Consider the following 15,763-nt stretch of genomic DNA (forward strand, 5'->3'; position numbering starts at 1 on the left):
ATAATTTGCTTTTCCCCTGGAATAGAGAACTATAGTAGCTTTTATTGATACACTTAATACACTTAAATTACAGGGTTCCTTCTCTTGTCCGTCATTATTGTACTGATTTGAAATCAACATAGAATCATAAAATCATCTAGGTTGGAAGGGACCTTTCAGATCATTGAGTCCAACCATCCACCTAACACTGACAAAACCATCACTAACCCATGTCCCGCAGCACCACGTCTGCCCGGCTTTTAAACACCTCAAGGGATGTGATTCCATCACTTCCCTGGGCAGCCTGTTCCAATGCTTGACAATCCTTTTGGTAAAGAAATTTTTCCTAATATCCAATCTAACCCTCTCCTGGCGCAACTTGAGGCCATTTTCCCTTGTTCTATTGCCTGTTACTTGGGAGAAGAGACCAACCCCCACCTCTCTGCACACTCCTTTCAGGCAGTTGTAGAGAGCGAGAAGGTCTCCCCTCAGCCTCCTTTTCTCCAGGCTGAACAACCCCCATTCCATCAGCCGCTCCTCATAACACTTGTGCTCCAGACCCCTCACCAGCTCCGTTGCCCTTCTCTGGACATGCTCCAGCACCTCAGTGTCTTTCTTGTGGTGAGGGGCTGGACACAGCACTCGAGGTGGGGCCTCACCAGTGCTGAGTACAGGGGGACCATCACTGCCCCAATCTGGCTGGCCACACTATCCTGATACAGGCCAGGATGCTGTTGGCCTTCTTGGCCACCTGGGCACACTGCTGGCTTATATTCAGTCGGCAGCTGACCAACACCGCCAGGTCCTTTTCCTCCGAGCAGTTTTCCACCTACTCTTCCCCAAGCCTGTAGCATTCATGGGGTTGTTGTGACCCAGGACCCAGCACTTGGCCTTGTAGAACCTCACCCCATTGGCCTCGGCCCATCGCTCCAGCCTGTCCGGGTCCCTCTGCAGAGCCTTCCTACCCTCAAGCAGGTCGACACTCCCACCTAACTTGGTGTCATCTGCAAACTTACATCAGACACAAAATATTATCATAATACATCAGTGGTTTAATCACCCACAGTATAATAGCATTTAACTATGATAAATGTTTTTGTTTGCTTCCATATGCAATTTCAGGACATGAGAATCTGTTTTCTGATATTTCATTCATCTCAGGTCTTTGAGGTCCCCAAATACTGTTATGAAAGATAACTAATATTTTAAAATAATATTTTTAAGACCTCTGTTAGGCTTTTCATCTTCGTGTTTGACTGGATCAACATATCTAATGATATGGCGGTAATTCGTATGGACACAGTGTCATGGTACTGTATCAACACATAATGATAAGGTTACGGAAATTTGTTTGCATCTTTGCAAGCTGCCCTCAAAAACTTAAAGCAGTTTCTAATTTTTAATTCCTCATAACATGCTTCTGCACTTAAGCCATTATTTCAGAGTGTTTTTAAATTATGACTGCTTTTGTTAATTTTAAAACAAACCACTTCAGCAGGCATATTTAATAAGTGTACACTGTTTGCAAAACAGCCGTTTATATCATGCTTCAACCTTCAAAGCTGAGGGGGGAAAAATCTCATTATTAAGTACAGAATTTGAATTGATGTTGGCATTTGCTGTAAACTAGCTGTGTCACGTCACCTCATAAATTGCTAACGCTGTGACAGGAGAAGATTGTCCCTTTCAAAGGATATACGAAAATGCAAGCATCATGACTCATTTGCATCCAATTTACATGCCTGTATAACTGAAGTATTGCACTGAAAGTACCACACTCTGCAGAAACTAGGTTAATTTTTTACATGTACATAAACAAAACCGTTTCAGTTAGGATCAGAAGAGGCACAAACACAGATTTTTGTGCAGAGTTGGAAGAATTAAAGTGCCTGCAGTGCTTTGAAAGAGAAAAAAATAAGCAGTATGTTAATTTTTCCATTGTGCATTTGTTTTCAGAGAATCATAGTACTATGACTTATAGCAATGATGCAACAGCTGATTCTTTGAGACACTGACACTACAGGGAAATATACTTCTAACTTTTCATAAACAAAAGAATAACAATCCAGTAGCAAAACAATAGTTTTAGCAAAAAAAATGTTAAAATCTTGTTTAAATTTTTAACCCAGAATGCCTGTGTGACTTCTGGAGAATTAAATCTCATCTGCTATGTCTGACAAGTTGCAAATTCACCTGAAAATTGTGATCACCTGGACTTCTGATGAAAGACTTGCCAAATGTGCACAAAAACCTTATCTTCCGTCCAGACTTCTGAATTAGAAGCATGCAGGTCCACCTGCATCGTGCAATCAGGATTTACAATAGTACCATGAACTATCAATATCATGAGCAAAAAATCAGTTCCTAATGACAAGGAGATTTTCATATGCGAGATATAGGAAGTCTGGACAGAAACAATTGCTGTCAACACAAAATACAGACAACACGCCTATAAGGAAAACAACTACAAGTTTCCTAATAAAGTCAACAGGCTGCATTCATCGGAATGAAAATTAGGTGGAGCCAGTGTCTTTTTCGTATTCTTAGTTACAATGCCAGTAACTGCAGCACACACTGCGCTGTTCCAACAGTGAAATCTACTGGAAGACCAGTTTTGCTCAGCTTGCATTACTTTTATTTCAGTAAAATAATTTCTTTTGCAAAACAGGCATTTTACTTTCTGAAGATGTGAAATATAAAGAAATTAATATGTCTTATCTTTCCAAAGACACTTTAAACACTAATCATCAAGGCATAGAATAGAAAACACTAATCATCAAGGCATAGAATAGATTTCAGGTACACAACAGATTTGTGTTTACTTTATAGTATGTATTATTAACCTGATGGAAACAGTAATGACCAGATTAATGCAGCTGAGTCACTCTAGCTACAGCTGATTGTGTGCTGGTTTGCACTCAAAGATCTGGAACTATATTTAAAAAAAAACCAAAACCCAAAAAAAACCTTCTTTAGTAATATTATTAAAACAGACAAATTTTTAATTTAAGTGCTATTCAGGGGACAGTTTGTATACAGTATTCACATTTCGGCCACCATGGACCCTGAGGGGGAGGCAAGCTGGTCTCACTTTTTCCTGAAATCTGCTCTCCTCAACATAAGCCCTGTCAGTCATCACCTGACAGCCGTGGAAAGATGTCAAAGGGACCACATGCAAGCACAAAGGCTAGTAGAGATATGTCTAGTAGTAGAGACTGTGAATCCCATTTCTTCCTAGTGCTTTGACAAACAGGACATTGTTGTCATTTAATATAAGAATGTGCCAAATACCAAATTTATTCAGAGCTGACTCCTTTGAAGCCAACAATGTTGCAACATGGATAAATTTGATGCCCATTCAAGAAATGGCATTAATCTGATTAGAAATCAGCTTGGAAATGTTTGGCAGTCATTCAGAATTGCCTTTGAATATGATCTGTTCTAGAGATAGAAGTGCAGCATCATGCTGTCATTGCTGGACAGAATATCAGTAGTAACAGAGAGCAGTGGGAGTGGAAGGGGAGAGGTATGCACGTATCACAGTACTATACCGTGGGCGTATTCTTAAGCCTATTACCAGCTATAGTTCTAAGAAAGGGTGAATAAACTATGAAACCAGGAATGCCCTTCAATCCCCAAATGCTTATCTAGTCTCAGCCAAGTCAGTGAGCAAAATAGTCATCTAGGTGAGATAACAAATGAGAAAGGAGGAGGAGGAATGACAAATAGATGGAAATTGTGCACGTGATGCTCACACATTGTACCATGCTCCCGCAACCATTTACCCTATGATAGTGCAGATTAAGATGCCCAAAGCTGAAGAGAGAAGCACTGAAGTGTGTAACTGGTTTCTGTGAGACAGCTATGACCTTTGTCATTCCTCAAATTTTTCACTATCCTGCGCTTTAATAGCTTTGGTCATCTATTGCACTCTGTGTGCTGGCTCCTTTGTCTCGGAGGAGGCAGGTGTGTGGTGTTGCTCAAGCTGTAAGAGTCCCTGAAGGTAAAACAGGACATGTCTGAAGAGCTATACTAGCTTTGTTTGCTGTTTTTATTTCCTGCCAGAAAATGAGCTACAGTCTCTTCCTCCTGGCTTTTGTGCTGGGCATTGGTGGAGCTTTCCAGTATGGGTTGCAGGTCTCCATTATCAACTCTCCTGCTGAGGTAAGCATGGACAACTCAAAAAATTGAGCTCTCAGCAAGAATTTCAATGTTCTCATGCATTCCTGCCTCTATTTGCAATCACTAACTTTTTAACTTTTGCTCTCAAAACTAGACTTATTGTGGTTTCTTGGTTCTAAGAGTCTAAGTGACTATCTGTAAGGTGAAATAGGATAGGGAAGGACTGTAGCACTAGAGCTGAGGTCAGCACTGATTCCTGCAGCTGGAAAAAGAAAATTAGGGGAAGTGTTTGTCATCCTGAATGGTGGCGAGGACATTGAGTTCATGTCCATATCACCACTTTGGGAACCCTCATCAAGAATGAGGGTGTCACGGAGGTTACGAACAATAGGTCAGAGAGACCTCACAATGGGCCGCATTGTTGCGTGAAAAGGGGCCAAGCGGTTTTAGCAGAAGATAAACCCCCTTGCGTTCTAACACTCCTCACCGAGGTGGGAGGCCAGGTGCGGCTAGGTTTAAATTCTGAGTGATGCCCAATTCAGCACTATCAGTCCAATCGCGTTTAATATGTATTAAACTATTACGATTTGGATACGCTAATAGTGGACTGCACCTTCAGTCTAGTCGTGCTCATGAACTAGCACGGCCACTCTCAAGTCTTTGGTCGTGTTCAGTGAGAAACCAAAACGACTAGCTACTTAAAAAAGTGCAGTTTATTTAAACAACAGATATATAGGTTCTTAGGATTGCCGGTGATAAATACACTGTCTGCAAAGCACGTGCAAATGAAAGTATTGTTACATATACAAAACGCGCGACAAAGTTATAAACGATACAGCCTGGCTTTAAATGTAGAAAAGAGAGTCTCTAGAGAAATTTCTAAGTTTCCCGAGGAAGCACTCGGTATAATCTAAGTCTTACCCAAAGGCGTCCCTATGGGGGGGAAGAGAGGCTCAGCCCATCGACTGATCCCAGAAGTCAGTGATGTAATTCTTTATGGTGGTGTCTTCCCTGGGTATCCCCCCTCTCTCGGGCTATTTTTATACTATTTGTTATCTTCAAGGTGGAGTTTGAGTGACTTTAGTCATACATACTTTTATCATGATTGGTGTAAATTTCTCTCGCTTCACAATTAAAGGTATAGTTTACGAGAAATTCAGGGCGCAGACTCAAGAAGGAGTGGTCGCACCTTGGAGGCGGGTAGCCTTCGGGATGGAGGTGTGTTTTGGTATTATAATGACATTATAATGAGTAAAGTTCGCACAAAGGACAGCATTTCACCAAAATTTGACAAAATGTTGGCTCTGAGCATCTAGCGGGCAGCTAATTGGCAGCTTATCTGTTTCATGGTATCATCCCATTCCTGTATCCGCTATACATCATAAGGTAAAGCCACGGAATAATTGCATCCCGTCCCGTACCTCATGTAGCTTATCAGGGAACCACAGATGTTGTGTCCTTCATGCCAGCTGCGGCTATTTTCTACCTCAGAAGCCTCTTGATTTTAGACTTTTCCTTAATGTGTGAACAATGCTGTACTTTTGTATTTTTTAGCCAATTTAGTATTTATTCCACACGCATCAAGGGAAAAATCCTGATTTCACTGAAATCAGTTGAAGTCAAACCTGAATTTCACTCAAGGCATCAGCCAGGATTCATCAGGTGGACGAGAGAGACATACAGACCAGCTGGAATGGAGGGGAAGATCAGTTAGCAAAACAATCAGGGTTTAGCACATAAACAGAAGACCAACCTGCCACTCTCTTAGTGGTACTCACTGTTGATATTTAATATTGATATATTTATTCATTGATTTATTCATTGCACCTTGTTGCTAGAACAGTAACTCAAGGAATGTTAGTGGCAAAATTGCCTTTAATTTCACTGGGGCTAAGCTTTCAACCAAGGTGTCAATAGAAATGTATCAAAAAGACCAGTAAGTAGCTAGGAGAAGTAAAAAAGAGGTGCAATTATTCAAAAGCTTGTTGACTGAGTCCATTGTTTTCTGTTTTTCTTTTGAAGTACATCAAAAGTTTCATCCGTGAGACCTGGCTGAAGAGATATGGCTCTTCTCCCACTGAAGAATTGATTACTTTGATGTGGTCCTTTGTTGTGTCCATCTACAGCATTGGTGGGCTTCTGGGGTCCTTGTCTGCTGGATATTTGTCTGTTAGATTTGGAAGGTAGGAATAATGATTACATTAGCCTTTCTGTTTACACCCAGAACTGCAAAAATAAGTGACCGTGTCTTGGCAGAAACACCGCTTGTAAAGTAGCACTGTGAGCAGCCCAGAGCTGCTTCAGATGAAGGATCAGTTCAGTGAAGAAACAGAATGGCAAAATCTGCCAGTGATCACAAAGAAAGTCATACCCTCTCCCTTATAAATTTCAAAGCAAATCCAGTCTTGAGAAATCACGAGGAGTGCATGAAGTTTTAAGTTAATTTCAATCAACTGCTCACAAAGCTTGTTCTTCAGTGTAGATATTGGCTCCGCTGGAGGCATCAAAAGCTTCAACGAGCTTATCAGTCTGTGACAAATTTTTCTCATTCCCATTTCCTATTTCCCTCACTGCAGCCGATCTCGGAAGCTTGCAGTCTTTAACCACGGTACAATTCACACCACTTCTGTCAGGCTGAAGGATCGTCCATGTGAATGACACATGGACAATATTTATGCTCACATTAATTTAAATGAATTCCAGGAAGAAGGCCATGTTGTTCACCAATATCCCTGCTCTGCTGAGTGCAGCTCTGATGGGACTCAGTCGGCTGTGTGGATCCTTTGAGATGATCATCGCTGGAAGAATATTTTCTGGAGTGTGTGGAGGTAAGTTAGCATTCCTACCTATGGTATTTAATAGTTGGGAGAGTAGTGACTGAAAGTCACAAGGATTTACCAGATTGAGTATACAGATCAGATTTTTACTAAACCCTGCAGAGTGTCTGATTGCTGAATGCATTTTTAACTAAATAAGAAAGCACTTAAATTAATCATGTGTGACATCTCCATTTCTCATTCTTTTATCTTTACATCCAATCCATATAAAAAGTATTGCCAACTTGTGAAAAAGGCAAAACATGCGATATTTTAGGGGAGCATGCTCACTCAATAGAAAGCTGACCTTTTTTCCTGTTGCTGCTCATTGTGGCTGGTATACTGCCTTCCATATTGCAGCCAAAGGAATGGTTTTCAAGCTGGGCAATTCTAATTTCCAGATGCTTCAGGTTACATTCTGCCAGTGTTTTTGATCCCTGAGCAGTTGGATAAAGATAATACTAACCAGCAAAAAAAATTAAGAGAGAGGATACATATTAATTATTTCACTGAGCAAATGGAATATATAGCATTTGTTAACTTGTTGGTTTCAATCACAAAATATGGCACATAGCATCGCAAGTAGACACTGAAATATATAATCTGAGATTAAAGGGAGCAACAGTAATGCTGTATATGTGGCTGTAGGAAACATTGTAAGAGGTCAGCCTGATGAAGAACAGATTTCCCTAGGGAACATACTTGCTTAGTGAAATATTTAGCAAAGACGCAAGACTACGGTACTGGGAACATGCTTTGTGTCAGACAGACATATACTCAGCATGGTTAAAGAAGTATCTCAGAGTCTAATGCTATAGGCTTTGCCTGTAATGTTCCCCTCCAAAACACCAGACCTATGGGAGTTTGAATTGCCCTGACAGTCTTTTGCCACTACAGGTTTAGGTCTGAATATCCACCTTATGTATGCTGGGGAATGTGCCCCACGGAAGCTCCGCGGGCTGATAGCCATAACAGCTTCTACTGCCATTGCCATTGGAAAGTTTGTAGGATTTGCTCTGGGTCTCAGGTATGTGGGTCTAAGACCTGTTTAATTTATTCGGTTATTAAAATATATGCATATGTCAATGCAAGCCGGTGGATAGGCAGATCAGCAACTATTTTTAGGCATGTTTTCAGGGTACTCTAGGCAGCCAGACTGAATTAGCTCAGCCCAAATTCCTGATTTAGTTGAATGGGAAACAGAAATAATATAAAATATTTAATCATGAAGAATTACATTGCTTCCTAGCAAAGACAGATCAAAAGACAGACAATAAAAACCTTTAACAGATTTGAATGGGTTTGAAAGAAATCCATCTTTTGTAAGAACTGACCTTTACTCTTTATTTTTTTTAGAAGGAGCGGGGAATATCAGATTCATCCAAACTTTCTTGAAAATACACACAAACCAGCACACCCACTCATCAAACACACACACAAAACAAGAGACCTAAGGTGGATTCATTCTCCCCAGCACAGGCTCCTTCTGCCTGTCCCGTGCCAAAGCATTCCCAAGCATGCATCATTCTGGCCTCAGTATTCTCAAAGCTGCAGGAAACCCAGTGTCTGCTACTTGGGACAGTCAGTACCAGGCTGATAACCCCTGGATCCTGTCTTAATTGTAACCTGGGACTCTTTAGATCACAAGCAGAGGGATCAGCTACCACAGGTTCTTTCTTCAGTGCTTGTGCTGGGACACTGTTCCTCCCTGTGGGCCCTCAGCTGCCACAGGACAATTAGCCTTGCTGCACTCACTACTGAGCAACAGCTGGCAACACTGTGTAATTAAGTGTGCTGCATGCAACAGCACTCTGCTTTCCCCTTCCGCCTCATTTTTCTGGGCTGAGAAATGCTGGAGACCCCTGGGTGAGAGCCGCCAGGACACACGCAGCAGGGCAGAGGGACCGCCTGAGTCTGTGTGTGCTCACATGGCCAGTACGCATGGTTGCTTAGCTCCTCTCACTCGGCTGGTTTTGTTTCAGAGAAGTTCTTGGAGTAGATGCTCTCTGGCCTATTCTCATGGCAGCCAACGCGCTTCCTGCCCTCATTCAGCTTCTCACCCTCCCCTTCTTCCCAGACTCTCCCCGCTACCTGCTCATTGACAAAAAGGACAAGGAGGGGTGCATTAAAGGTAAGGAAATGGGCCACAAAGAGTTTGTTTTAGCAAAAAGCAGAAAATACAGTAAAGCCCCACATGAGCCTGGAAGGGAGGTACAGTTGGGAAAAAGACTCTTGGTCTTTTGTCTCTGAAACCACCTTCAGCTTTAATGAAAGACAGCCTCTTCCATTTTGATATTAGTGCTCTCTTGTCACTAATTATCTCTTTGGTTCTCCCTTACCCTCTGCCAGGATCCTCCGAGGGACGTGATCACACAGAGCTTGTATTTCCACCAATACAGATTCTGCCCTGAGCTGTCAGGGTGTGGATACGGTACCTTCTGGCTCTGTGTAAGAAAGGGATGCTCTTAACTGTCGTGCCATATCCATAAGCATTCCAGTTCTTCAGTAACCCTCACAGCAACTACTGACATAAACAGAGAAACAGCCATTGTAGGGTTTTAACTATCAAAAGAGAGAGCTCTTTAGAAGTAGGCTTATTTTTTAGTGTAGGAGTCATTTTTCCTTGTCTGTGTTTCGGTACGTGCACTAGAATTGCACCTTTAGCTGGAGGGTATTCAGGGAAGGATTGGTAAGAATTCAGGTGTGATTTACATTGAAACATTGTAAGCAGCTGTTGGCCAAAGGTGAGGTCGTGATTAAGATTTATGGGTAAAAATAGATAGCAATGAACTGGATCTGTATCTAATCTGAATCCATAACTCTAGGAAGTTCACACAAGAGTGCCTGAAGCTCAAATAAGACACTCTGCAAGGCAGGAGGTAATCCTCTGAATTCATGTCTGTACTGGTGAGCTTGGACCAGGACTCATCTTTCTCTCCCTCTCCTTCCAGCTGTGAAGCAGCTCTGGGGAGACGGTGACCATATGGCTGAAATAGATGACATGATGGCAGAGCAAAAGGCCATCCATGGGGAGAAAGCTAAGAGCGTTTGTGATCTTTTTCGTGACAAATCTGTCCGTTGGCAGCTCATCACTCTCTTCCTTGTCGCCTCATGCATGCAGTTAATTGGAGTCAATGTGGTACGTGTGCTACTTTTCTCTGTTTTCTAGATCGCTTACTGTTTCTTGGTAAAAAGCAAGCTTTGCAGTGAGCAGTAAAATGCTTACTGCAACAGTAGCTGTAAGGAGGGGATCTGTTGTTACTGTTTATTATAATCTTTTCCCATGGAAGTTTGGGACCTGGGATAAGTCAAGAACTGTGTTTTAGCAAGTGTCATCTGAAGGCATGTATACGAATTACCCTATTATGATAAGAGAATGTAAGGGGATAAAATAAAATCTCAAATACAGAACAAGTAAAGAACAGCATAACCTCCTCTGTGTCTCTGAACTCCAGAATGCACTGACCAAAATTGTTCAGCCATTTCAGCACAAACTGAGTCAGGTTTGTCATGTACGTTGACAGTGCGCTTCCATACTCTTACTTCTTTGGGTTTCTTTCTAAATTCTTTAACTTTGCACTTTCTCAGATTCCAGACAGTTACAGCATCCCGGTAATCTATGTGACAGTTACTGATATTACTCTCTAATATACCTTTTCTCTGGAAATATCTCTATCTACGTTTCAGTAGAAAGTATTGAGTATTGGAGTAGTTATTGTATAAAATGAGCTTATAAAGCTCATATAAGCATAAAAGTTTCAAAATCCAGATTAATTTTGCAAATTCAGAAAGACTTCAAGATTCATCAGACTCCTTTTTACTCCCACTAGTGAGCAGTAACTATATCAAGAAGGACCAGTAGTAACTGAGCCTATCAGCAGTGGAATTTCTTATGCTGTAGGAATGCTTACATCCAGAAACATAGTGACTGTCATAATCAATGTAAAGGCTTAAAGATGATGTAGAAAGATAATTTAAACCATTTTCTTAGTACGTACTGTCCACATTTCTGTATTCTCCTCGTCCAAAGTACACGAGACACTAAAACATGGGAAAGATGTCAGATAGAATTATAACCTGTAACATAAGACAAAGGCTAGTGCTAAAAGCAAGCAAAAAAAAAAGAAGAAAAAGGCTGTATTTGTTTCTGACTTCAAGACAGAGCTGCTAGTAAAAGCTGTTCCGCACAAATAAGGCTCATTAAAACATTGAGTATTATTTACTGAAACCAAGAAGGTTTTCTGTTTTGCTAAGGCCTAATTAGTTATTTTCTGTCAAAAAAGATAGAAGCTAGTGTAAACATTACCACATGGGTACAACCTTCACACATTTCTCTTCTTTCCAGGTTTACTTTTATGCATACAATGTCTTTAAAAAGGCTGGAATCCCCCCTGCTCAAACCCACTACGTCTCCCTGGGAATTGGGGTCACTGAGATCCTTTCCACAATTCTGTGCGTAAGTGGCTCTTCAGCTGAATTTCATTCTGCTGCAATGCATGTTTCATTTCTATCTGTAGAAGCTACTGTAAATGAAGCTTCAGGAATCAAACTCCTGCAAATCAACAGCAGTGCTTCGCACTGACCACAAAAAATCATCTCCGCACACCCTGCAATCATAAGCTTTTGTGTTCAGTTTATGGGAGGACAGGAGAGTCTTTCCCTGAAAACCACCAGACAGCCTGAGCCAGCCTTGGGAGTTCCAGTTGCCCTCTGTAGGAAGGGCAGATGACCGACAGTGCCTGTGTCCGCTTGTCAGTAGGACTCGCAGCTGCAGGATTCATGGCAATTAACAGTGCAAGCATTTCCACTTTGCTGTCCTCCCTGGATGTCCTTTGCCTGCAGAGGCCACCTCAGGCCTCCGCTGCCTGGGCAATGCTCACTGCAGCCCTGCACCTCCCCAGCTTTCCCTCACTCCCTGAAGCTCCTGGTCCTGCTCAGTCTCCCCAGATGCCTTTACTCACCCTCCTAGAGGAGGTATGACATCCCAGTCCCCGACTCTTCAGAGATCCCCTGCCTGGAAGGTGAAGGCAGCTACCAGAGCAGCAAACCAGTGCCTGCCTTTGAGGTCTGTCCTTTGGAGCTGACAGCATGCCCTCCTGCTTGCAGGGTTTCCTCATTGAGCGTGCAGGGAGGAAGACACTGCTGTGGAAAAGCTACACTGTTCTGGCCTTGGCTTTAGTGCTCCTCACGGTCACACTTTCACTGCAGGTAAGACCCCACTTATGCATTAGAGCTGTGTCCCATCTTCATGTTTTATTGTGTGGCAGATATCATTGCTATGTCCCTCCCCCTAAATCACTTTTTAGTGGGAGTAGAAGTATTTTTGGGGCTAACCATCATACTAACAGAGTTCTGTTCCCAGCCATGTACATGCAGATCAAAGCCAATAGCTTTATACAACCATGATCACTGTCAAGACTATCTCATTAAGTTTCTGGAAGTAGAGGAAACCAATGTATGTTTAACATTGACATACTTAGCAGTGACGAATGCTTCTAATGGAGCTGGATAAATAAAATTTTAATTTCTTATTTTATTTGCTATTCATTTCCTACCATAGGATTCCTTTTCCTGGGTACCATACTGCTCTGTTGCACTCATCTTTATTTTCATCATGAGCTTTGGCATTGGGCCAGGTTGGTATTTTCTACTGGAATGCTTTCATTTACTCATTCCTTCCTCACTGCAGCCTTTAGGAGAATTCCCAGGCATAGCTGTTCCACAGTTAGCATGAATCCTTACTCCTGATTCAGTGCAGGGGTAGATGTTCCCCTCCATACTGTGGTAGGAGGTAAAACTTCATTTGATATTGCATTCCTTCTCTCCTTCCTCCTGAAGAGCCAAGCAGAACCTCAAACACTTCCAGGTCAGTTAAAACCATTAACTTATATGGCAATATGAAGTGTGAGCTACAGAAGCATCTTGCAAAATTTCTAAACTTCCTTTTTTCCATTTTTTTCAGCTGGAGTATTATGCCCCTTACCCACAGAAATATTTATTCAGTCATACAGACCAGCTGCTTATGTTTTTAATGGTGTTACAAACTGGATCCAACTCTTCATCCTTGGACTTTTGTTCCCTTTCATTGTGGTAAGGAAAGCAGGGTGTTTTGTTTCAGTTCAGAGGAGGTTAGACCTTTCTTGAACCCAGAGCATACTTCCCTTTAGCAACACTTCAAGCAAAGGTCAGGGCCCAAACTAATTGCAGTTCTGATGACCTCTTTCTTTATACCCAGATATTTAGTGAAAGCATAGCAAAACCACAAAATGCTGCTAACTCTGCACAAACTGGAGTGTGACACTGGGAAACACAGAAGTGGTGACAGAGGCACCAACACTGTCAGACATAATTTGAATGTCATGAGGGCTCCCTTCTTTTCCCCCCTTGTCCTGTATGTGCATCTCCTTTGGGGTTAATGTTAAATTAATCTCACCCAGCACTAGTAAGTAGCAGGAAACTAAAGCCTTTGCAGTTTTGGACAGTGCTGACATGCTATGTACCTCCCCCAGTCTTACACTGACTGAGAAGGATGGAGCAGAAAGGAAGAGTAACTGAAGCTCAGCACTTCTCTGACTTGTCAAGCAATGACACTCAATGTCCGCTGAGCATACAACTTTCCTCCTTAAAACAGGAAAGCAGAATTAGTTCATCTTAGCACTCGGTGCCATTCCCCAGGCGGCAGCAAGCAGGATTTACATCAACTGAGACCCTGACCAAGTTTATTAGTAAATACAAAACCAGAAATTCCGTATCATAGGAGAAAGAAATCTAGATTAATTTATACGAACAGATTTTGTCTCTTTCTTTTCCTATAGGAAGGTCTCGGTAGTTTCTGTTTCATCATTTTCCTGATTTACTGTCTGTCCATGGCTGTCTTTGTCTTCCTGGTGATGCCAGAGACCAAAGGAAAGACCATGCTACAGGTCATGGAGGAGTTCAACCGCCTGAACTACCGTGGAAAGAAGAGACAGTTACAGCAGAGTAACGGCTCAGTGATGGTTGTTACTAGACTTTGATAACAAACTCTCCACTCCGTATTTTGCTCTTTTATTACTGTAGTGCCCAGAAGCCTCACTAAGCAAGAGAAATTCCATTGCTCCACAAGCAGCACAAACACATATTTTAAAAGTAATCACCTGCAGTGCAGGGTACCGGATGAACTTGGTGGTTCTCTCCAACTGCTGAAATACGAGCTGAATTAAATCCTCTGCGGAAAAAAATCAAACACAGTGTATAAAGAAATAAGGTCTTTGTCAGTCCCTGCAAGTTAGCAGCTGTGTAAACTGAAAACACAGGATCTGCTATTTTTCTTACCAAAATGAGGACTCCACAGTTAGTGGAGGAAGTGAGTGTGGAAGGTTCAGGTATACAGCATATTTGTGAATCTCAGAGGAAAAAGAAGACAGAGCTTTCACATTGAAATTATCTGCTCCTATTAACAAATCAGTGCTGCCGAGCTTTCCCAGAGAAAGAGCTTCAGTCCAGCTGAAAAGAAGTGTTATCTCTTTAATCTGGTAGAAGAGTACCTTGCCTATCAGTAGACAGAAGCAGTATGCAATGTTTCCCCCTCTTACAATTAGACTTGAGGGCAAGTACATCGTATGGGGGCAACCAGGATTTCCTTGAAGAGATTATGACCACACTTCTGTGACCTGTAGCATGGTCTTCATCCTTTTTCTTTTTTTTTTTTTTTTTTGAGGGGGGAAGTCATTGCTATGTCTGAAGAAAAAAGGTGTAATGGAGGTATAAGGTCCTGATGGAGAAGCATCCAAGCATAACCTGTCACCTGAAGCCAAACCTCTTTGCTTGGTAATCAGGTACATTGCCTAGATTTTGGAGATTCTTCTCTAAGGACAAACAGGGATATGTCAGCACTGAAAGAAAGCATGAGCAAAGAAAGCAGAGCTGCAGGAAATCATGAGTGGGCTAATCCACAGTGAACAGGTTTTCCTTTTTTATTAGCAATGACTATGTAACATGTCTTCAGCCTAGAGTTGTTTCATGTCAGAGAGAAGGAACACTGGGTTTCAGTGGGACTGAGTTTTCAAGAGTAACTGGTACTGATGAGACAAAAAAGAGTGGTGCCCCTCACTGAGAACCCAATCTGTATGTCTGAGTGTTTGCTTCTCTCTCCAGGTCTCTGAATACTCCACATTTTCATCACAAACATGGTAAAAAGGGCTTCGCTTTCTGTATTCATTTCTATGCTACATAACACACTCTTACTGTTCTTCATCCCTTGCAGTTTACTGATAAGGAAATGCAAAAGCATTGACTAGGAAAACGCATCCTATGATCATGCCTGGATTTGGTTTTCATTGATTGAATAGTCAGGGACAGAGGAGAGCCCATCTTCTGGGAGTGTGTTGTTGGGGTCAAGGAATATTGTGTCAGTCTTGTTCTGGAAATGAGATCTTCACTACTGACTGTTGCAGGTGCTGCACAATAAACTTTGCAAAAGGACCTGAATATTGAGTGCCAGTTTTTTTCACAGCCCTAACGCTGCTGGCTATTTTATCTTCACACCATCCTCTAACAATATTTGTAGCAGTGCCAAGAGCTAATGCTAAGAGCAGCGGACTTCCCCAACGCAGCCATCCTTCCTGTGACAATCATCATATTACAAAAAAAGCTAGACGAAGTTTATAGTTTTAAGGGCAGAAGACATGAATTGCACGATACCACAGTAAGAACCAACATACATTCCTTCTTCTGGTCAAAAAAGCAGGGGGAAAAAAAAAAAAACACATTTAAATTATTTTGAAAAGAAAGGATTAGGTAAGACCTTGATTATTTTAGAAGTCTTTATTGTGTCTGGTCTTTCTCCATCTTACTGGTTCCCAGTG

General features: G+C 41.8%; 1 protein-coding gene across 3 annotated transcripts; it reads left to right on the forward strand.

Annotated features, from left to right (window-relative positions):
* Nucleotides 1–3,802: 3,802 nt before the first annotated feature.
* On the forward strand, nt 3,803–15,508 carry LOC134523057 (solute carrier family 2, facilitated glucose transporter member 11-like). Of its 3 annotated transcripts, none has more exons than XM_063351479.1 (12): nt 3,803–3,945; nt 4,045–4,143; nt 6,124–6,284; nt 6,805–6,929; nt 7,815–7,944; nt 8,900–9,048; nt 9,869–10,056; nt 11,263–11,373; nt 12,024–12,125; nt 12,478–12,553; nt 12,880–13,007; nt 13,733–15,508. In XM_063351479.1, the coding sequence occupies exons 2-12, from the start codon at nt 4,048–4,050 to the stop codon at nt 13,931–13,933; spliced, it is 1,467 nt and encodes a 488-aa protein (XP_063207549.1). In that variant the 5' UTR covers nt 3,803–3,945; nt 4,045–4,047; the 3' UTR covers nt 13,934–15,508. The 3 variants fall into 3 exon arrangements, 2 of the variants coding, with proteins under 2 accessions (XP_063207549.1, XP_063207548.1); XR_010073198.1 differs by adding an exon at nt 12,756–12,783 and having other exon boundaries at nt 3,888–4,143; nt 13,733–13,871; XM_063351478.1 differs by having other exon boundaries at nt 3,888–4,143.
* The last annotated feature ends 255 nt before the right edge of the window (nt 15,509–15,763 follow it).

The sequence above is a fragment of the Chroicocephalus ridibundus genome, chromosome 13, assembly GCF_963924245.1.
Source record: "Chroicocephalus ridibundus chromosome 13, bChrRid1.1, whole genome shotgun sequence".
NCBI classification, from domain to species: domain Eukaryota; kingdom Metazoa; phylum Chordata; class Aves; order Charadriiformes; family Laridae; genus Chroicocephalus; species Chroicocephalus ridibundus.